The sequence below is a fragment of the Plecotus auritus genome (assembly GCF_963455305.1).
Source record: "Plecotus auritus genome assembly, chromosome: 4".
Taxonomy (NCBI): domain Eukaryota; kingdom Metazoa; phylum Chordata; class Mammalia; order Chiroptera; family Vespertilionidae; genus Plecotus; species Plecotus auritus.
The window spans coordinates 100,650,635-100,672,627 of record NC_137775.1 but is presented as its reverse complement, the minus strand read 5'-3'; the positions used below and the strand labels follow the sequence as shown (position 1 = coordinate 100,672,627).

The window sequence follows — 21,993 nt, the reverse complement described above, 5'->3', positions numbered from 1 at the left end:
CCTGTGGCTCCAGAGTGACCCGGGAAATCGCAGTGTCTGTCTCATTTTTCTAACCTCCTGACCTTTCCTATAGCCCCCACTTGAGGGCGTCCTCCTTATCTCTTCCTCTTCCATCCTGGTCCTGTCATCCTGCGATGGAGCACAACACATCATGACACTGAGCCCCTGATGTCAATCTCTACATTCAAGCCCAGCATCTCCCACGTGCTGTTTCAGGTCGGTGGTGCCGAGTTTCCAATCACCACACACCTGCGAGGTGGGAGCTTTGTCATCCCACACGTCAGTTCAGAAACAGTTGTTCTAGTGCCCTACCCTGAATTAACACGTTAAGTTGTTCTAGTGCCCTACCCTGAATTAAACTGCAAATACGTGTCCACAGATTACGATGATCAGGGTCCTGGGTTCTGGAGAGTTGCATGTGGCAGCAAATCCAGGAGAAACATTTGGTGAGGCCCCATTTGTTAAGTGGGGGTTTGAGTCTGTCTTCTAAGGAAAAGCTTTTCTTTCTTTCCTGTCCCCGCCCCCACCTCACAGCCCCAAGCCCACTCAGCCGCCACACAGAGGCTTTACAACCGGTTCCTTTATTGTACTTAGTGGGGCACCCAGATGGCTGCGGGGGGGGGGGGGTTGCTCCTTGACACAGAGAACACACAAAGGACAGTCCGCCCACCCCGCCGCCGGCTCCTCTCCCTGGGCCCGGGCTAGGCCCTCTTTCTCCTGGAGGGTAAGCTGTCTCAGGCCCCAGGTGGCTGGCTTTCCCAGAGGAGGCCTGCCCAGCCGAGCCTCGGTCACTGCTTGGCCTCCCGGTACTGGTGCATCAGGTCGCTGACATCTGTACTTTCCACTTTCACCCAGCCGTCTTCCTTCATGTGGTACACTGCGGGCGAACGGGAAAGAACAGGGAGTCGCCCTCCGCTCCGGCAAGTCCCGTTAATGATGTTATGCTGAAGGCTGTGACAACAGCACACACCACAGCCCTTGCTACTGGTCTCCAGTGCCCCTCTTCTGGCTCTGAAAACCCCCTCTCCCCCTCCCTTTCCCCCTCCCCCTCGCCCAATGTCAATCCCCCTTCTGGGCCCAGGGCTGGGGGCACTGGTCTCTTACTATTGACAACGCCTCCAGAATAGCTGTCTCGGTGGGTGGCGTGAACAATAGCCCTGCGGCCCAGGTCATAGGCCTCTTCCGGGCTGAGATCTGGCCGGTAGCCACTGTCCATGACCCCGTAGGCATAGGAGTTCCCACTGCCAGTGGAGAACATGCTTCCTGAGAGCCGGGTCCCATTTTCATTCACATAGTAGAGTCCAGGGCCCTAATGGATGTGAGAAGGGTCCGGGTTGGAGACGGAGAGGGAGTTTTTGGTCACACGCAGTTTCAAATGTGACCCATAAAAAGTGGACAAAAGAATAAGAATTTACCACAGGGGTGTTTGAGCCAAGACAGCACTTAAGTAACAATCATAGAACCTTGGAGGTGGGGGGAACAAACATGACATCAGCTCTTCTATCAAAAGGGACAGGCTTATAAAACCATGGTCCCCATCTGGACCCAGAAATGGCCGTGGACACGCAGCGACAGGCCTGTAACCGAGGACTCTAGGTGCCACGTATCTTGTAGGGGAGACAGTGGGAGGTTCAACGGAGGACCGATCTCTCGTCACCAGTGGGAAGATATGGAGAATGAACCGCACCCACCTTCTTGTCCCAGCCGCAGATCATGCTGCCCATGGAGAGGCCCATGCCCCGGTACTGGCACATCATGTTGGAGAGCAGTTTGGAGGCTGCTGACACTGAGATGCGCTCCCCATTCCGCAGGTAGTACAGTCTGGTGAGGACAGGGCGGTGAGGGGAGAGAGCTTAGAGGGCAGGGGGAAGAGTGAAGAGCAGTGATCTGCAGGGCCCAGGATCCAGAACTGACTGGTAGCCTTAGGAGGCAGACGAGAGGCCGCCTACCTGCACTCCTTGGCCAGCAGACGCTCCCAGTACTGACAGTCGGCCGCACAGCCGGACATGGTGCCAAGCAGGTAAGGGTTGATCTCAATCACCTTGTTCACCCTTAAGGTGGCTGGAAGAAGATGGGGTTTTGAGAGAGGAGGAATGAACCCACAGCTCTCCCTGTGTGTCCTACGTCAATACCAGCCTCCATTTGGGTGTAGAGGTTGGGCCATGCTGGGAGGAGGGCCCAGGGCCTGGGAGCTGGCCTCGGGGGACAGGCCACTCACCGATGTAATTCCCAGCCGAGGCCCGAGAATCCACGGCCACGATCACTCCGTGCTGGAACTTGAAGGCCAGGGTGGTGGTGCCATGGGCCATCTCAATCTGAACGTTGCTCTCTCGGTCCCCGCGCAGGGCCTGGAGGAACTCGGAGGGCTGGGCGGGCGAGAGAAAAGGCGGGGAAAGGGGCAGGAAAGCCCCTGCAGGAGGCTCCCTCTCAGGGAGGGCTGGAAGACCTTCTAGCCAGAAGGTACAGAGACTCCCCAACCATGAGTGAACTGAATCGTCCACAGCCCTCTCTACGAGGAAATGGCTGGGGAGGGAAAGGAGCAGGCACCGCACCAGCCTTTGCCATCTTTCAGAAAAGCAAGAAAAAAATGTGACCACAGCTACAACTCTTAAGGATGGCTTTAATGGTTTTTCATTATTAGGTCACTTAACCCTCACAAAACACGTTTTTCACTGGTATCCCCATTTTCATTTGGTATCCCCCCAAATCTAGCCTACTTGACTTTGATCCAAGACACACCCAGTGAGGGACTAACCGCCCGTGCATAGATTTTCCGAGGTCACCGCAGGGCCTGTGCCATCAGGCGGCCGGAGACAGGCTTCGTACTGTGTGATGGGGAGCCGGCAGGAACGCGCCTGGCCTTCCGAGGGGCGCCCCTCCTCACCTCCAGTTCTCCCTCCCAATCTGCACTTCCTAACCCTCAGACCCGCACGGCGGTGCCCACGAGGCCTCTTCCCTGCCTCGGGCCCAACGCGGCTCCCGGCGACTCCTTGGTGGCCCCCTCCGCGTTGCCCCTCCTTGGGCCGGTTCTGGGAGGACCCCCGCTCCCTCCGCGCCCCGCTCCGCCTCCCGGGTTCTCCCCCTGCCCTAACCTGCATTCCCCGCGGGAGGGCGAGCTCCGGAGATCGCGTGGAGAAACTGTAGTGTCCCGGGTCCGAGCCGGGCCGGCCTCCCGAGAGGGGGAGAGCCCAGGCGTCAGGCCTCGCTCGGGGGGCTCCGCACACCTCCAGCAGTGCCATGTCGGCCCAGCACCGGAGATCTGCCGCTCGCGCAGAAGGAAGTGAAAGCGAAAGCCCGCAGCCCGAAGGGGAGGGAACCAGAATGTCTTCCACATCCCCCTGCCCTTTCCGAGAAGAAGGCAGGGGTGCGGGGGGCGGGGGGGCAGGTGTGTGCTGGGGACAGGCTCCCCGCTCCCCCTGCAAGGACGGTGGGAGCAATGGGGGAGAGGCTGTCGGAAGAAAGGGAGGAAGAGATGGAGCGGCCTCAAAAGCCCCTTGGCGATGGGATTACTGGGCGACACCGCCGGCTCGGGCATCCTCTGCGGACATTTACGGAGCAGGCGGGAGTCGCCTCACGTAAAGGCGTAGCCTCGAGGAGAAAACTGGAAGTCCGCAAGAGGCCGGAGCGAGGTCACGTCGGGTGGGGAGGGATGTTCATATGAGCATCATTTTATAAAAGTGGGGAGGCATAGGAGTAGCGGGGGGGCTCTGAGTCTTGAGGACAGGTCTTGGGGCAACAGAATATACTCGCAGCGCGTGGGGGTGGGGCACCAAGGAGAGGGCGCAGTCTCTGAACCTGCCCACGTGGTCCTTCCTTGGGCCTCTCCCGGTTCAACGGTCCCCAACCTGCAGCCACCCACAAGCACTGCCCTTCTGCCCGCACCTCCTCGCGTGATTGTTGCTTGACTGGGCAATGCTGAGTTTAACTCCTCTAAACCCCGCCTCTCTTTGCAACCTGTGTTGGCCTAATACGCCCAGCAACTGTTGACGTCACGTGCCATATCCCTCTCTGATTGGGAGAGAGTCACCAGACAACCCCGGCCACCATGCTGAGATTTCCCAGGCAAGTGCCACTTGTGTGCCGGCGGAGCCCTACAGGACAGGGGCTGGGCTGCGAGGTGGTGAAGGGTGAGCTCCTGCGCTCGCGCCCTGGCGCTTTCTGCAGCCGCTCGCCCTCCGTCTTCCACCTCAGAGAGGCCCTGGCTCCCAGAGCTGCGGCTAGTGCCTCGGAGCGCGTTCCCACTCTGGTCCATCCTTGGGGGCGGGCATGGTGGGGGTGGGGGAGGTCGCGGGGCAACCAGAGGGAATGGAACACTTAGGAGAGAGAATGCTCACTGTGGCTGTGAACCACGAGGATGCTAGAGAAGTCACCCGGCTCCTGAGAAGTGCGCTGCAAAAGTCGGAGAGCCATTTGATGAGAGGAAACGGGAGGAAACGCAGTACAAAACACCAATTTTATTATAAATATCAAGCAATCCACAGGGTATGTTGGGTCACATATATATGCCTTTGCTCGTGTTGGAAAGTAGTTGATCTTTCCTTTATGTAGATTCTAAATACTTCTCATTTTCAGTGTGAGCCACACAGACCCCGGCTGTAAACTCAGTCACAGCGGAGTTATAAACCAGGTTTTCTTCCAGGAAACCTGCATTTCTCAAGAGGAGCTAGGAGAGAAGCTATCACGCATGGCAGAATTTCAAGTATCACCTAAAGGTTACATTTTAGGGAGTCGCTCCTGTCCACGCTGCAGCTCTGTAAGACCTCTGCTCCCAAATTCTCCCCCATGGTGAGCAGGAAAAGGGGAGGGCCATGAGAAGTCTTTCATTCCGGATCACCCGACCCGCCAGGAGCCTGCACCATGGCCCAGTAGCGTCCCTTCTTCTGCATGAGCTGCTGGTGGGTTCCCGCCTCGCAGATGGTGCCTCCTTCCAGAAAGAGGATGTGGTCAGCCTGCTCCACGGAGCTGAGGCGCTGGGTGATGAGAAGCACAGAGCGGGAGTGTCGCTCGGGGCTCGCATACAGGAGCTGCTCCACCTGGGAACGAGGGGACTCTGTCAGAGCTCAGGGAGGCCTCTGTTCCAGAGCCCACAGACCTCGCCAGGACCGCGGCGGCCTGTGTGCTTCTCTCTAAAACCTTTGATCTGTTCAGGACCGTTCATGTGCAGGAGCAACAGTGGAATAAAAGCCAGAGTCCTATGGTGAAGCCCATAAGAAAAGAACTAAGGGTATTCACTAGTCTCTCTCCCTCTGGACTGGGAATTTTTATATTCTGTTTTAAAGAAGTACAACTTAGTGGTAAGTACATGAGAATTCAAGTCAGATAGACTTGAATTTGGGTCCAGTCTCTGCTGCTCAACAGACGAATGACATTGAGCAGGCTATTGGACCTCTCTGAGCTTCCATTTCATCATCTGCAGAGAGGCTAACAATGGCCAGCTCACTAGCATTCACAATGAAGAAAGGAGTAAGACAGTACATGCAAAGGGTCTAGTAGCAGGCCTGGCAATAGAATAAGCTCAATTAACATTGATATTGACATTAGGGTAGTCTTTTCCTTATGTCTGGCTTCAGAGAATGTAGATACTATTGTAACTGGTTCTAGGCATCTTAGGGAGAAGCTAGTAGGAGCTGAGAATTGCAAGGACTGGTTTGGATAATTATGATGTCAGTGTAACTAGGATGAGTGAAGGAAAGGAGATTGGTGGGATACAGGCATTAAGAAGATGACAGTCTCACCCGTAATTGGCTGTTTGCATCCAGGGCACTGGTAGCATCGTCCAGGATGAGTACACGAGGTTTCCGGATCAATGCTCGAGCCAAGGCCACTGCCTGTCGCTGACCCCCTGAGAGCTGGCCCCCAGCCTCACCTACCTCTGCAGAGACAGGAGCCAAGGTGACAGCTGGATAACCACATGTGGACCCATGTGCACACACACATGCACACACGCATACACACACACACCAAGAACTACAGCCGCCCAGGACAAAATATGACAGAGTCATGGAGCAAGGAATAATGGGCGCAGCTGGACAGGGAAGGTTCTGGGAAGGTGAAGGAGCTCTGAGGACGTGAGGATGAAGGAGCCATAGGAACTAGTTCTTAAAACCTCAAACTGCGGTCAGTGGGGCAGGAAGAACTGATGAATAAAGGCAAGACTATTGGGGTTTCTGGGGTGACATGTGTGGATGGAGCACCTGAGTCGTAGCCCTGAGGGAGTTCAGAGATGAAGCTATGGGCTCCGGACTCCACTGCCGCAGCTGTGACCTCCTCCAGGGTTGGCTTCTGGGTCAGGCCATAGGCAATATTTTCTCGGAAACTTCTTCCAAATAACTGTGGTTCTTGTCCCACTGCGGCCACCTGGGACAAAATACAAGGAAGAGTCATGGAATAAGGAATACTGGAATGGTCATATAGATATTAAAGACTCAAATTCTGCACTGATATCATACCGCAAAATTACACGCCCTCTCTCCTGACCATGCCCCCATCTCCACACAGGGTCTCCCATCATCCCCTAACCCTTCTTTCTGAGAGCTCAGTGATGCTTAGTGAGAATATTCTTACCTGGTGCTCCCCACCCTCCCCCAGACCACTTCTTGCTCACCTGTCTGTGCAGGTAGCGGTGTTCATACTGGGCCAGGGGCTGCCCGTCCAGCAGCAGCGCCCCCGCCGTGGGCTGGTACAGGTTCTGCAGGAGGGCCGCCACGGTGCTCTTCCCAGACCCATTGGGCCCCACCAGTGCCATCACCTCCCCAGGACACAGGGTGAACGTCAGTCCCTGGAGGCCAGAGAATCAATCACACAATAAGAGGCCGCCGGGGCCCTAACCTTGAGACTGTCACTGGCTTGTTACACAGCAGGATGTCTAACCCCGGGGGAAGAAATGAGGAAAACGGGGGAAATATAGTCACCCTACCCCACCCCCACACAGACTTCTGTTCCTAGGGATATAACCCCCAGAGGAGTAGAGCTGGAAGATGAGGCAAAGACAGGAACAAAGACTCAGCACCACGATGCCACACACATGGTATCAGATGCCAGGAGAAAACAAAAACCACATTCAAAATCACAAAGGGGAAAAGAGGGAAGATGGGAGGCTGGAGGCACAGATCTTCCTTTAGCAGTTCCTTCAGATGTGAGGGCGTCCTCCCTGAGAGCCCCCTCTCCCACTCTCCTTGGAAACCCAAACTGGCTCTTCAGTTCGGTTCAGTTTTATGGAACAGATGGTGCACATCTTGCCTTTGGGGGGTCAGGAAGGAGCCGCCTGTGCCTGGGGTTAAGCAGGCTGAATGAGGGAGAGTGTTAGGGTGGAAGAGGTGGGAGCACGGTGGTGGACTGGGAGGTGCACCTGCAGCACTGGGGCATCTGGACGGTTGGGGTAGGCGAAGGAGACATCTTGGAACTGAACAAGGCCCTCCAGGTCCGAAGGATTCAACACACCACTGGCTGGGCAGCAAGGGATCCGATCCAGGTACTCAAATATCTTCTCTGAGGAGCCCACAGCCTTCTGCACCTTGGGGTAGGTGGAGAGTAGTACCTGGAAGGGAGGTATGAATAGTGAGTGGGGGAGGGGCACCTAATCTGCTTGCTAGGTCATGTGATGTGAGAAAGGTAAAGAATGGAAGGAATGTGACAGGGATGGTGACAGGATGGGGGGAGGGGGAATGAAACTGGCAGGACCTCACCTCAACAGCTGTGATGAACTGGATCTGGTAGAGAACAAATGTGACAAGGTTCCCACTGCTCACAGCCCCACTTGTCACCAGCTGCCCGCCAGCGTATAGGATTCCCACCTTCAGCAGCATCCCCGAGATCTGTGGATAGACCACAGAGAAAAGGAATTGTGGTAGAAATCTAACAGGGTGCAAAGAACCAGAATCCTTGGCATTGAGGAGATATAAAGTCCCTTCCCCCTGTAACAGCAGGAGGCTCAGTAAGTAGAAAGAATGAACCACCGAGACCCATGGAGTCTTACTCAGACACATGCCAGAGGTCATCACATCACTATCAACATTATCACCTTGTTGGGGAGCATTTTGTTCTTCACAAAAGGCTTTCATGAATGTACATCATCTAACATTCATATCAAGAGCCCTGTAAACAAGGTTATATCACTCCCATTTTTTAAAATGAGGAAACCATGTCAGAGAAGGTGTGTTACTAGGCCATGGTCACAGAGCTAGTAAATGGTATCACCAAGCCAGGAACTTGTATTGCTGGTCTAGTTCTCTTTCAAGTATATCATAGATGCCCTGCCCCCTATACTTGGTTTCTGCACTCTCATGGCTCTCACTAGCACACCCACACGGTCCCAGTATGAGGCGCGCTCCCTACACACACCCTGAGAAGTGAAGGAAGGTCCTGGGACTGGAAGACATGGCATCTTCCTAAAAGGAGGATTAGGTAGGTTTTGTGTATCGCAGTGAAAGGAAGCCATCTAGCCTAAAAAGAGGGAGCACTGAGTAGGGTGATTGAGGCTCAGATTGCTAGGATGAGAACCCTGAACCAAGCATTGTCTGGTGGAGGAGGAGTGTGGAGCAGGCTCAAGGTGAAGGGGATGGAGCCAAGGCATCTCGAGGTCAAGGGAATGGGCATTTATCTTCAGGTGCTCACACTGGAGGTCCAGAGGTCGACTGCATAGGCTACGGCCTCCTTCTGGTTGAGTATCTTCATTTCCTGCTGTTTTTGCCTGAACTTGTGGGCCTCACCCTCCTCGTTGGCAAAGCTCCGGACTGTAGGCATGGCTGACAAAACCTCAATGGCCACCTGGCTGGACTTTGCCAGAGATTCTTGCACCTGTGCTGCCAGCACCTGTGGAGAACATAGACAAGAGATGTCACACAGGGTTGGAAAACCATAGGGACACTTGTACCTAAGTGACCTGGTTGGAGATTAATGGTGAGAAGAGGCAGAGGGACAGGAGAGAAGAGAAGGAGACACAGGTCTACCTTCTGGATACTAAAGAGATCTAGAGAAGAAAATGACTTGGGAGGGTGGTAGGGATCATATTCTCATTGGTGATCGTAACCTTAAAGACAGATTGTGGGCAGGAGTTAGAAGAGAAGATACAGAGAATGTGAAGATCAGCACTCCCACTGAGTCTGGGAACCAGACTACAGGGGCAGGGAGTCCATGAAGATGGAGAACCATGGAGGGGCCAGGAAGAAAGCTGAGAGAAACTGAGACCACCAAGGTAGGAGATGAAGGTCGGTGTAGGTTGAGGCAACTCCCTGGACATACCTGGTGCCATTTTCCCAGCTTCTTAGGCAGAAGGAAAAGCAGAGGCAGGGCGGCCAGGGTGACCAGGGTGAGGGACGGTGACCCCCAGAGCATGAGCCCCAAGAGACACAGTCCCCGCACCAGGTACCACAGCAACAGGCTCAGCTGCTCACTCAGAGACTCACTCAGGGTGGCCGTGTCCTCTGTTACCCGGGATGTGATGGCACCTGGCGGAGGTTGGGGAAGACAAAGTGGAGTGAGGGTCTCAGAGGGATGGGAGGGACTAGCAGTGGCCCGGGTGCCAGAGGGAAGGGTGTCAACATGGTGTTCTAAGGATGCTGGGGAAAATGAGGGGAGGGATATAGGGAAGTTCTGGCATCTCAATGCAGGGAGAATGTGTTAGAACAGCAAAGTCTGGCCAAAAGCCTTCATTTTAACTACAAAGAAATTGACACCCATGTAAACTTGCACTTCTCTGGCAGATTTCTGTTCCTCAAAGAACTTGTATACCCCATGCCGCACACATGGGCAGGAACAGCTCACGCTGCACATGTAACAGAGCTGGAGAAAAACGCAGGGTCCTGCTGAAAGTGGTCCAGGAGACTGTGATGTCGATGACTTCTAGCATGTGAATTGAGTGAGACACCATGTGTCTCTGAGGTTCAGCCTTCCTTGCTTACTTACGGAGCCTCCTGCTGTTACTAGCAGGCAAGAGACTTTATTTCTCCTTCATGCTAAGGATTCTGGTTCTCTGCACCCCGTTGGATTTCTACCAAGCACTGGATTAGAAATCAGGAGATGGGTTCTGTCCCCAAGTGCATCACTCTCTATATGTGACCATGTGTGTGTCAGCATGTGGGGTCTAGGCCTCACTTTCCTTCCTGTAAAATGAGACACTTGGACTCTGTGGTCTCAAAATTTCCAGGTTTGCAATTCTCTCTAAATACACATGTAGGGATAAATTTATGTTAAAACCTGGGGTGGGAAACTAGGTTTTTCTGAAGGTATTGAGTGCAGTATTCGGCTCTGGGGGTACACCAAGGATACGAAATGACCATGTCTGTGTGCGAGAGGACCAAGGTTATAGGTAAAGGGGATGAGGGGTACACTAGCAGGTGGGTGTATAAAGAAGGCATTTCATGAGAAACCTGTTTGGTTCTGTTGGAAAAACTCTGTTTCCTGGCGCAGGACAGCCCGGAACACCTGGCCCTGCAGGCGGCTGTGCACGCGGCCCATGGTGCTGTTGTACATCCCATCGCCCATGAACTCCAGCATCGCACTAGAGAGAGGAGGGTGTGTTCAGGGGTCAGAGAGAAGGTCCCTGCAGAAGTGCACTTCAGAGGGCAGCCCCAACTTCCAATCCCTCTTTTTCAGGGTCCCCGGTTCTCAGCATGCCACCTGGGGCCTCAGACCTGGCTATGGTGAAGATGGACATGAGCGCGATGTTTCGAGTGAAGGCAGTAGCAGGTCCGTCTTGTAGGATCCAGTCGGTGAGGCGGCCGGTGAAGAATGGAATGGCCATCTCACCTGGGGAGGGAGAGAGGCGTCAGTCACACGTATCTAGTCTAAGTCGGGCAGCCCTCTTCGCCAGGGTCAGCACCCTGCAGGGCGGGCGGGGCTCCCAGAAAGTCCCGGAACTTAGCCCCGCGGCCCCACCAGGCTCTTAGGAGTTGAATGAGGAGGCAGCCTAGAGGTGATGGAGTAAGATGCCCCGGGCGGGGGGCGGGGAGCAGTGCCTGGGGTGCACTCTTGTCCTGACTCCGGACTCGCACCCAGTCCGGGGGTGGTCTCCTCAAGACGGGAGCTGGGTCGCCTTCCCCTGCTCCACATTCCCAGGAATTCACTAACCGTCCGACCGCACTGACCATGCCTCTGGATTCCTGCCCAGGCCCCTAGCGTCAGTCCCTCTCCCCCGAACCCCTTACCGAAACAGGAGAGGATCAGCAGGCCCAGAACGAGCGGGAGACGGCGGATCTCTGAGCCCAGGCAGCCTAGGAGCCGACGGACCGCTTCTGCAGAACCCCCGGGACCTCCTCGCACCCCAAGGCTCCAGAGCTTAAGCCACAGGGCGGCTGCGGGCAGAGCCGCTACGTAGCTGAGGGCGAAGGCGTCGAGGCGACTCCCCCAGTGCAGCAGCCTCGTGCTGTCCGCGTCGCGGGGGGCTCCCCACGAGACCAGCTCTCGGAACAAGGCAAGTCCCGGCAGAGCCAAGCCCAGCGCCGCCGCCAGCGGCTCCAAAGCAGCCAGCCCTCCCAGGGCTCCGCTTTCACGCTTGGTGCCAACTGTTGCCCTGAGGACCCCACGGGCCCCGAGCCCCAGTGCAGCCCAGCGGATCAGGCCCCCCACCCAGACCCGAAGCAGCGGCAGCGCAGCGGGCACCAGCAGGGACGACATCCCGGGCAGCGCCGGCCTCAGCAGCGCCCAGTCGGCGAGCAGCAGCAGCGCGGTGCCCAGCCACGCCAGGCGGAGGCTCCCGCAGGGAGCGGGGCACCCTGAGCTGGCCGTCGGCGCGCGGGCGCAGCGTCCGGGCCTGGGACTCTCCGCCATCCCGGCTGGGCAGTGGCTCCGGTGCGGTCCCAGTCTGCGCCCGAGCGCGGGGACCCCCGGCTGCGGAGGGTGGAAGGGCGGGCGGGGCGGGGCGGGGCTCCCGGAAAGTCCCGGAACCCGCCGAGCCTGACCGCTCTTGACTAGAAGCGAGCCATTTAGGGGAAAGAGAAAACGAAAGCGCGGCGGCTCCCTAGATCCGCCCATTTCCAACGTGCGAGCCTAGACTATTGGGGAAGAGGACGTGGGAATCAGATCTGAGGTTGTGGGGAGCAGCCTTAGTGCTCCACCTTCTCCATCACGCACACCAGCCCCTTCCCCTTCCCTTGCCTCCTCTTGCGGGACCCATTTGTGGAGACTTCCCTGCCCCTGGCTCAGGGCAGGCTCTTTGGTCACCTGTCTCCGGGCAGATCTGCCCCACGCAGGTTAGCGCCAGGGTGCGCAGCCTCGCGGAGTGGACACGGGCGCCCCCTGGCGGGCGTGGCGAAGGGGCTGGGCTGCCGGCTGCGCGCTGCGCGCGGTCCTAAGTCCGGATTCCGTGCCCCAGGAGGCGAGCAGCGCAGAGCAGTGATGCTGCGGGCCGGACCACCTACCGGGGACCTACTCCGGGCCGGAGAAGTCCACACTGGGGTAATGCGTCTGGGCTTGAGGGTTAGCAGAAGGGGCGTCGGGGGGGCGTCTGGGGAACTTTGGAAGCACCAAGGAGTGAAGCGGAGACCAATGAGGGAGGGAAGGCAGCGCGTAGTCCCCAGTGCCCCAATCCCCGCAATGAACACGCAGCGTTTCTATTCCGAAGGGCATCATAGGGGCCCGTGGAGGGACTGCCCCCGCGAAGCTGGTGGAGAAGGGGGTGCTTTGGCTCTTGGGAAGCGTCAAGGGGAAGCTGCTCTAAAGCGCTTTCGCTTTCACTCTGGACTGGGGGGTGGGGGGCTGGTTAAATCAAGGGAAGGGGTTGGAGAAGGTGCAGCGGGTTAGGGAAACGTGCCCTGGGTGAAACAGCAGCATTTGGGCGAGGGGAATATGCACCGATTGAGAAGGGCCAACTCATCACTCAGACTCTGGTGGGCTGGCACCTGGGCAATCACGGTCCCAGGCCTGATAGGGAGGTCCCGGGGTCTCCGGGGCCCCTCCCCAGCCTTCCCCAGGAGGGCTCCTGCTTGGCCCGGGGCTGCGCAGCTCCCCTCCGCGCCCACTCCCTCGCACGTGCTGGGGGACTTTGCCCGGGGGCAGGGGGTGGCAGCCCAAGACTGGCTGGCTTCTGATCCCAGACTGCTCCACCACTCGCGGCTGGGGGCACGCTGCTTCGGAGGAGTAACCCTGAAGGGGTGGCTGCCCCTGGGCCCTGGCCCTGTCTTCCTGGGGGAACCAGCCAGGGCAGGTCCCCAGGCCAGCGCGGTGAGAAAGAGCCGTGAGACCACTTCTAGGTTAGAAAATCTCCCCTCGCTGCCAGACCAGCCAGAAAGTAGGAAGTAGAAGCCAAACAGGGCTGGCAGCTGGGCCTGGGTTTCAGTCCCGGGTCTGCCACTCACTATGTGACCTTGGACAGGTCACTCGCCTGTTCTATGACTCAGTTTCTCATTTGAACCAGGGACCTTTAAGGCTTTTTCAAACTCAACAGAAGTACAAAATGTGTAGCTTTCTACACGTGTCCACTCCTTCACTCTTCCTTCGTTTCTTTTCTTGAGCTGGAAAAGTCAGCTCCCACGCTCCAATCAGATCCTCTCTCAGTGCAGATCTCTCCCCCTGACTCCTGAAATGCCTCTGTACCTCTTGCTCAGAAATCCCTAAATGAAATCTTTTCTCATCCACCTCGTGCTCCTTGCTGCTTTCCTCCTTCCTTGAAACGTGGCCCTGCTGACCACCCCCGCCCCCCATGTTTCCCCGTGTAAGAGCTCGCTTCTGATTAAGGAGGTTTTGAGTGGAGAATTCTGGCCCCAAAAGACCTGAGCTTGTTTCCCAAGATCATGGTCGCTTGCTCTGTCAAGTCTCTCACACCTCACACTCAAGCACATGTGATGGAGACAGCAATTCACTTGAGCCAAACTTCTGCCTCTATGAACTTCGCCCCCACGTCTCTCTTCACAGTGAAAAGAACCCCACACAGAAGGTTGGGGCTTCTGCTGTGGTACCTGTACCGCCTGTGCTGTCCCACGGCCAGGCTGTGGCATCCCCTTGCAGCCAGGAGACACAATGGAAGGATGGAGTGGGCTCTGGCCTGAATTTCTGAGTGACCCTGAGCCAGTCCCCTCCCTCTCTGGGAATGTTTCCTCATGGCTGACAAGAGGGGATCAAGGCTCCTCTTGCTCTGATATTCCCTCCTCTCTCTGCAGACAACCATCATGGCGGTAGAGTTTGATGGGGGCGTGGTGGTGGGTTCTGACTCCCGAGTGTCCGCAGGGTAAGTACCAGTGAAGGTATATGCTTTGGAAGGAAGCGAATGGCCCCAAATACACGTTTCTTACCCATTCATGAAGAGCCTGGTGAACTGAGCTTTGGAGAAATGGAGTTAGCCTCTCAGAAAGGTCGCTATAAGATATTGGGTGGGTACTTGGGTCTCTGAATTCATGGGGCCTGAATGCTCCAGCCTGTCCCTGGAAGGAGCAGGGTCTGAGAAGGGGGTAGGGATAGAGATTGGAGATCGAAAAGATGGGTCTGAAAAACAGGTATCTTGGTTTCTCACCTATCACGTGTTGAACTAATTTTGTCTTTCTCCCTCCTGGCCAGTTTCCTCAGATGCAAAATGAACATATGGGATTAGATCCACATTATTTTATGTTCCACAGAACACATAACTTCCTCAAGATGGTTAATAGCAAAGAAAAGTTTATAAAAGTATCATCATTCTTAGCTTACTATTTTTATTTTATTATAAAATCTAAGCCTGAAATAAGTCTGATTTTGATTACTTGCAGTGTTTCATCTAGTTGAGATTATTCTTGCCTCCTGCTTTAATCCAAGCATTAAATTTCATGCAGTCTGTAGCTGTTCTCTTGTCAAATGAATTTGAGAAACAGGATGACTAACCTCAAAAATTCCTGCCACTCTGACACTGCTGACTGCTGCCTCCTTCCCTGCAGGGAGGCTGTGGTGAACCGGGTGTTTGACAAGCTGTCCCCCTTACACCAGCGCATCTACTGCGCTCTCTCCGGTTCGGCTGCCGATGCCCAGGCCATGGCCGACATGGCTGCCTACCAGCTGGAGCTCCATGGGTATGACTTTGGGGTCCTCACACTTCAACCCCCAAACTCCCGTGCAGTGCCCTGCTCTAGGAGCACTACCGTGGAAAACAGGAGGTTCCGGTTAGAACTGCTGCTTTTATTAGCTTTCACCCGGCCTGGGTCCCTCCATGCTGGTTTCCACGCCTGTAGGGTTATTTTGAGAATCAAACTATAGCCGTGAAGGCAGTTTGAGAACTGTAAGTCACTATCCTAATGTAAATACTGAGGAAGAAAATGATGAGGTGGCCCGTGGATCGGGTCACCCTATGGGGAGCCAAGGTCATTGGGCAGAAGTGAGGCTTATCTGCTTTCACCCACAAGGCAGGTTGTATCACCGGGGAGTGGCAGGTGAGAGCAAAGGAGGGGCCATGGAGGTGTGAGGCTCACGTTCCTGCACACCAGGAGGGGAGGGGAGTTTGCCCTATGGCAGCTCTGGGTTTCAGGAGGCACTTGGCAGGGATGGTGGTGATGGCACGCGAGGGTGGAACTTCAGGAGATTCTACTGACCCCCTTCCTAACGTTTCCTTCAGGATGGAACTGGAAGAACCTCCCCTCGTTCTGGCTGCTGCAAACGTGGTGAGAAATATTAGCTACAAATATCGGGAGGAACTGTCTGCTCACCTCATGGTAGCTGGCTGGGACCAACGTGAAGGGGGCCAGGTGGGTCTCTCCCAATGCACTCCCTCCCTTGGGGTCCCCCAGTCCCCTCGAGAGGAAGCTGGTGGTCATGTCCTTCTAGCAGTGAGTTTCCAAGACACTGCCTGAAAGCACAGGGCAGTCTCCTCCAACAGGGATCGGAGATGCCGGGCCTTCACTGCAGAGCCTGGAGGCCACTGCTTGTCCGGCGGCAAGAACAGAATTGATGCTTCTTTGGTCTGACTTGAGGGTGCCCCGCCCCCCCCCCCCCCAGGTGTATGGAACCCTGGGAGGAATGCTGACTCGACAGCCCTTTGCCATTGGTGGCTCTGGCAGCACCTACATCTACGGTTATGTGGACGCAGCGTATAAGCGCGGCATGTCCCCTGAGGAGTGCAGGCGCTTCACCACGGAGGGTAATTAGCCAAGGGCAAGGCGCCGGGAGGGCTTCTTACAGGGGAAGGGTGGAGCCTAGGGCCGTGGTCAGCAAACTGCGGCTCGCGAGCCACATGTGGCTCTTTGGCCCCTTGAGTGTGGCTCTTCCACAAAATACCACGGCCTGGGCGAGTCTATTTTGAAGAAGTGGCGTTAGAAGAAGTTTAAGTTTAAAAAATTTGGCTTTCAAAAGAAATTTCAGTCGTTGTACTGTTGATATTTGGCTCTGTTGACTAATGAGTTTGCCGACCACGGGACTAGGGGAACAGGAATCAGAGGACGTGGGTGACCATTTAATTTAATATCCAAACTGGGACACTTTTGAGAGTGAAAGGGGGCAGGACAAATGCTGAACTAGATGGGACTTCAGGACAAAAGGCTTGAACCAGGACTGTTCTGAGAAGAGCAAACTGAGAAACGTGGCGCGTAAGAACCAGTGGTGAGCTGGAGCCGGCTCGGCTAGCTCAAGAGAGCCAATTGGTAAATATTCAAGGATTTGGTAGCTGCTGTTAAGCTATTTACAACTGGACACGAATCTTGGTAGGAGTAGTAAGACCATGGACATTAGGAGGTGTTCCATGTAAAGAGCGTGTTTATTTTTTTATTTTTAAGATTGTTATTAGCACACCGCTAACTCCGCCTCTCTAGGAGATGGGCCTGGAGTTGGAAGGTGGCAGTAGGCTTATGGATGGAAGGAAAGGAAATGATTTTTGAAGGTAATCCTTTCTCTCTCCCTCTCTCCCACTTGAACCCTCTGCAGCTATCACTCTGGCCATGAACAGAGACGGCTCTAGTGGGGGTGTCATCTACCTGGTCACCATTACAGCTGCCGGCGTGGACCATCGAGTGATCTTGGGCAATGAGCTGCCGAAATTCTATGACGAGTGAATCTTCCTCACACATCCCTCCTTATTTTGTAATAAACGTTCTGAAATCAGACCCGGCATGGTCCACTGGAAAGGGGTGCTGAGAGAGGTGAAGCTTAGGGGAGGGGCTCCTCCCCTCTTCCCTCCTGGGAGTCAGCGTCCCCTTTTCATTCTTTAGCCCCAAGATCTAAAACATCTTTCCCAGGAGGAGAAGGGCGGGGCTATACCAGAAAGAGCCCTACACATGACAGGTCATCATGTCCTGGGTGATTTTTAAATGTTAGATACAAAATTCATTCTGACGCCCCAGGGATGAGGGTGGAAGTTGAGGAGTTGGGACTCATCCCTTTAGGGGAAAGACCAGCGATTTTCAGCAGGTGTGAGGTGGCACAACGGTGTGCCACAAGAACCTTTAAAACACGCAATACCTGACTATTTAGTCCGGGGCATTGACCTCATTTCCTTTAGATTGTCAAATAAAAAAATGACAGCAGCCAACACAATAATAGCCGCCCAGTGTGAATGAATCAAATTATACCTATTTTTTGTCAGATTGGAAAAAATGTAATATATACTTCTTGGTGTGCCTCGGGATTTTAGTAGTTTATGTGTGCCATGAGGTGAAAAAGGTTGAAAATCGCTGGCTAAGACTGAGAGGGAGATAAGACAGTGGCACACATGAGAGTTTGCTAAGAGCACCAGCAAATTCACCTGTAAAAGAATTCTTTCATAATGCGTTCATTTACTCTAAAGGTCAATACATGATGAATGCTTAAGTTAAAAAACAAACAAACACAAAACACAGCATTTCAAAGGGGGCACTTGTGAATTTCGAAGAATTACAAAAAAAGGAGCTATATTTATTAAACAGGCATTAACTAAATGCTGATAAATTTTATCTCTTAGAACCCAAACAAATAAACACCTGTATAGTGTCAACCAATGGTCATTGGCGCCAATTCAAGGCCAACAGGAATTCCCAATTTGGGGTGCGGTGAAGAAGGAAACTTTATTCAGTGCAAGCAGCTCACTGGTGCAGCAGCTGTGGGACAACTCAATTGTGATACAGCACCACTGGGAGGCTGCCCTGGGGCCAGGCCCCTCTTCAGTGAGGCAGCGCAGCTCATCCAAGCTCAGTCCAGCAAAGCCCACCCCAGCTCTGGTCCACTATGGTCCCCTATGCAGCAGAATTCTCTGGGGAAACTCAGTCTTCAGTGGAAAGGGGAGCTGGCTTACATGGACAGAAGTCTTGGCCGCTGGTCCCTGATTGGTCTGTCCCCATGCAAACGAGGACTCCAAATCCTCAAAATTTGATTGGTCCAAAAGATACGCTCCTGATTGGTCATTGCTGCAGAGCTCCAATTGGATGGGAAAAGCCTCAGTCGTATTGGTTGAAATAAGATCCCAGAAACTCCTTTATAAGAGCTGGCTCAGATGGCAGAAACACAGTGCAGGCAGGCAGTTCAGTGCAGGCTTCTCCCTGAAGTGCAGTTTGTGTGAGAGGCCCTGTGTAGAAATGGCTGCTAGGCATTACTTTTTGAGGGGTGTGTGTGTGTGTGTGTGTGTGTGTGTGTGTGTGTGTGTGTTTTAGAGCCCACAATTTGGTTTTATTCAGAGCAAAGAAAAAAGATACTTTTATTCACACTGGAAGAAACTCAGCCATAGGTTTGGAATCTGTACCCAAACCACATATGCAATGAGGACAATATTCTGCTAATACAATTGATTTGCTGCTGTATTTGTCTACTGTTTGCCTAATATTAACAACTATAAACAGAGCAGTGCAACTAGTGTTTGGAACAATCCTTACAGTGTTCCAGTGCCTGGCACAACTTTTCACTTCCCCTCACACCACTGGTCCTCTGCGTACCTGGGCTTCCTCTTCTTCAGTAAAGTCGTTTTCGATATTGAAGGGCTTGCAAATCTCTTCAGGGGTTTTCCCCTTGATCATATTGGCAACAGTCTTGCAGGTAACATCAAGCAAACCTTTGACGTCTAAATAGTTTGCAGCCAGAATAAGTTCAAATAGTGTTCCTTGGTCAACTTTGAGGAATTCTTGGTCCCAAACAGGGTATCATCTGTTTGCTTTTCTTTGTTCGCATCATCCTCAGGAGTCTAGTTAGCCACCAGGAGCCCTACTTAGCAGGTGTCTTTTTTCTCAGGTTCACAGTAGGTACCGGTACTACTTCTGTTCAAGGACAGATGGAGGCTTGGAAAGAGTAGTCACTTGACCAAAATCACAGCAAGTTCAAACGCTGAAATCTGGGATGAAGTTGCGCCATATGCCCTTCCTCTACCGCTACTCCAAGCTTTCCATTCCCTCGCGCTTCATGTAGCATCTCTTCCTGGAACTCCACAATAACTAGCCAGGTCCGTTAGTTGCCACTCAGGAACCTGCTACCAGAAGCCTGAGTAACTGTGTTCAACAACCACGTTCTGGCCCTGAGCGGCCTTTGCCATGCGCTTCCTGAGTGACAGGACCAATTCGTCCCCGCTGGGAGCCTCTTTCCTCTTCTGCCAAGTGAAGGTGCTGAGTGACTTCCACGGTGGTTCACAGCTCGACGTTCAATGCCAGTTTGCTATGGAGTGAGCAGAGAAGAGCTATATTCACAGAAACCCTAGTAGGCCCATCTGGAAGCTTCTGTCTGCTTTGCTTTCTGGACCTCAGGCTAAACATACAAATTCAAAGTACCCTAAAAGCAGCCCTACGTCCTTGGGGGAGGATCTACGTCCACTAGAGCTGGAGTCCTTCCCAGCCAGGACATTTAATTTATTTTGAAGTTTAAAATAATAGTTGAAGGCCTACCTCGCCTGCTGATCGCCACTAGAAACTGGGTTGTAGACAAAAAGCAAGCACTACAGGACTGAACGAGAGAGGACTCAAGACTTGGAGGCAGCCTCCCCGGTGCTCTCCATTGGTTTTCCTTTCCTCTCCCGGCTTTGCTCTGAAGTCAGGCCTCGGTGAGAGCTGCAGAGCAGAGCCAGGAGACACCCATGCTCTGGCCAGAGGAATCCAGGAAAGAGACCCTGTGGGCAGGGGAGTGAAGGGAACTGAGAGCCGGAGAGGGGGACTTTCTCATGCTAGACATGAGCCTCCTGGCACTGGTGCCGGCTGAGCCTCACAGCCTGCGGCACGCCTGAAACAGCACAGCAGAGATTTAACCTCTTAAATGAGAAAGCTCTCCTTTTCTTTACTGGCCAGCAATTATGTCCTTGTGCCCCTTATTCCTAAAAGGGCTTAGAGCAGCTCACAGGTACAGACACAATTTAAAACGAAGAAAGAAGAAGAAATTGGAGCAAAGAGAAAATAAAGTGTAGAAATAAGTGAAGTGAAAGGGACCATGAACAGTGAAGTCAGCGTGGTACTGCACAAAATGCAGACACCAGGGGGGAGGGTCGATGGACTAAATGTGCTATTAAGAAGTTAATGCTATTAATAAAAGTATAATTACCTAAAAAACTAAGTGAAGCCCAGGGGTAAGACTAATATACAACATGAATATCTTAACACATTGCAGACCAGTAGTTTTCTTGCTAGCTTTACCCCGTGGCCAGATAAGTTTCTATTGAATGAGTACAAAAAACGTTTTACATAAATGTTAAAGGCACACTTTAAAATTAAATACCCATCGCATTTGAAGTTATTTATTACATGGTCTTACAAGCTACGGTAATATCTTTTTAAAGTATGATACTTTGTAAAACACTGTATAATATGAAGCGAGAATTCTCGTGATCCGCCCGCAATGTGTTCAGAAAAAGCGGACTGTCTTACCTGGCTACAAGAGCAGATGGTAAGTATGGGGAATTTTGAAAGGCAGCTGTTAAGCAGTGGCAGCCGGACACGCCATGGCGGAAGCATTTATGCCCCAGAAGCCAGCACCGCTCCCAGGCAGAGCTTTCCCCAGAAAGCCCGTCTACCGGGCGCATTTGTCAATAGGAACCAACTGGCTAAGCTACAGGGTAGTGAAAGCAAAGAAGGAAATGAAATTAGGTACAAGATTCATTAAGAAATGAAAAGCCATAAAAAATTTAAAAAATTTTCAAGTCACAGAACATTTACTGAAATAGAACATGCACTATGCCATAGAGAAAACACCAGTAAATTCCAAAGTATTAGTTAAACACAGTTAAAACAGTACTCAGAAAGAATTATATAGCTTCAAATACATTTATTAGAACAAGAAAAGTTAAAAATATATAACCTAAAAATTCTCCTAATAAATCTGAATAAAGAGCAATTGAGCAAACCTAAAGAAATAAGGAAATTATAAACATAAGAATAGAAAGCAATTTACTAGAAAACAAAACTATGTAGTAAAGATTCACAAAACTCAAAGCTGCTTCTTAAAAAAATATTGGAGATATTCAGACTTAGAACCAGACTGATCATGAATAAAGGGGTGAAAGGAATGAATAAACAAAATACAGAATGAAAAGGATGGAATAGCTATAGCTATAACAGAGATATGAAACATAAAGGTTTTATGAACAAGTATATGCTAATAAATTTGAAAACCTCTATGAGATAAATTCCTAGAAAAATTTAAGCTACAAAAATTAGCAAGAAGAAATACAAAATTTGACTATGCCAATAAATATTGAAGAAATAGAAAATGTTGCCAAAAGCCTCTAATAAAAGTAAATTTTTTAAAAAATGCCCACCCCTGGCCAGTGTGACTCAGTTGGTTGGAGCATCGTCCCGTACACCGAAAGGTTCCATTCCCAGACATGACACCTAGGTTTCGGCTCAATCTCCAGGCCGATAGGGAGCATGTGCGGGAGCCAACTGATCAATGTTTCTCTCTCATGTCCATTTCTCTCTCTCTCTTCCCCTCCCTCTTTCCCACCCTCCCCCTCCCTCCCCCTCTCTCTGAAAACAAAAATCAATGAAAATGTCCTAAGGTAAGGCTTTTTAAAAATGCCCAGATGGTTTCATAGGTGAGATACATCAAACATTCAAGTAACATGCAACTCCTATCTTATGTTGTTGTTGTTTTTTATCAGAAGATAGAAAAAAGATCAAAAGCTACTCAGCTAATGTTATCAGGCTAGTACAATCTTAATTCCAAATC

The 21,993-nt window shown here is 52.7% G+C and overlaps 3 protein-coding genes across 7 annotated transcripts; 1 reads left to right on the top strand and 2 right to left on the bottom strand.

Annotated features, from left to right (window-relative positions):
* Positions 1-560: 560 nt before the first annotated feature.
* On the bottom strand, positions 561-3,347 carry PSMB8 (proteasome 20S subunit beta 8). 3 transcript variants are annotated; one of them, XM_080667037.1, is made up of 6 exons: positions 3,093-3,347; positions 2,219-2,366; positions 1,950-2,061; positions 1,692-1,821; positions 1,105-1,309; positions 561-877 (listed from the first exon to the last, which is right to left on the bottom strand). In XM_080667037.1, exons 1-6 carry the CDS (start codon positions 3,237-3,239, stop codon positions 789-791), a joined length of 831 nt encoding a protein of 276 aa, XP_080523163.1. In that variant the 5' UTR covers positions 3,240-3,347; the 3' UTR covers positions 561-788. The 3 variants fall into 3 exon arrangements, with proteins under 3 accessions (XP_080523163.1, XP_080523165.1, XP_080523164.1); XM_080667039.1 differs by having other exon boundaries at positions 2,219-2,410; positions 3,093-3,298; XM_080667038.1 differs by having other exon boundaries at positions 2,219-2,348; positions 3,093-3,273.
* Positions 3,348-4,434: 1,087 nt separating this feature from the next.
* Positions 4,435-11,939, bottom strand: TAP1 (transporter 1, ATP binding cassette subfamily B member). The gene is made up of 11 exons (XM_080667044.1): positions 11,145-11,939; positions 10,632-10,746; positions 10,368-10,498; positions 9,241-9,446; positions 8,614-8,811; positions 7,686-7,814; positions 7,349-7,537; positions 6,605-6,778; positions 6,195-6,357; positions 5,736-5,872; positions 4,435-5,033 (listed from the first exon to the last, which is right to left on the bottom strand). Exons 1-11 carry the CDS (start codon positions 11,764-11,766, stop codon positions 4,821-4,823), a joined length of 2,277 nt encoding a protein of 758 aa, XP_080523170.1. The 5' UTR covers positions 11,767-11,939; the 3' UTR covers positions 4,435-4,820.
* A 310-nt stretch (positions 11,940-12,249) lies between these two features.
* PSMB9 (proteasome 20S subunit beta 9) lies at positions 12,250-17,419 on the top strand. 3 transcript variants are annotated; one of them, XM_080666365.1, is made up of 6 exons: positions 12,252-12,393; positions 14,094-14,161; positions 14,841-14,972; positions 15,512-15,641; positions 15,892-16,033; positions 16,813-16,990. In XM_080666365.1, the coding sequence occupies exons 1-6, from the start codon at positions 12,334-12,336 to the stop codon at positions 16,938-16,940; spliced, it is 660 nt and encodes a 219-aa protein (XP_080522491.1). In that variant the 5' UTR covers positions 12,252-12,333; the 3' UTR covers positions 16,941-16,990. The 3 variants fall into 3 exon arrangements, with proteins under 3 accessions (XP_080522493.1, XP_080522491.1, XP_080522492.1); XM_080666366.1 differs by having other exon boundaries at positions 12,258-12,393; positions 15,512-15,557; positions 16,813-16,983; XM_080666367.1 differs by lacking the exon at positions 15,892-16,033 and having other exon boundaries at positions 12,250-12,393; positions 16,813-17,419.
* The last annotated feature ends 4,574 nt before the right edge of the window (positions 17,420-21,993 follow it).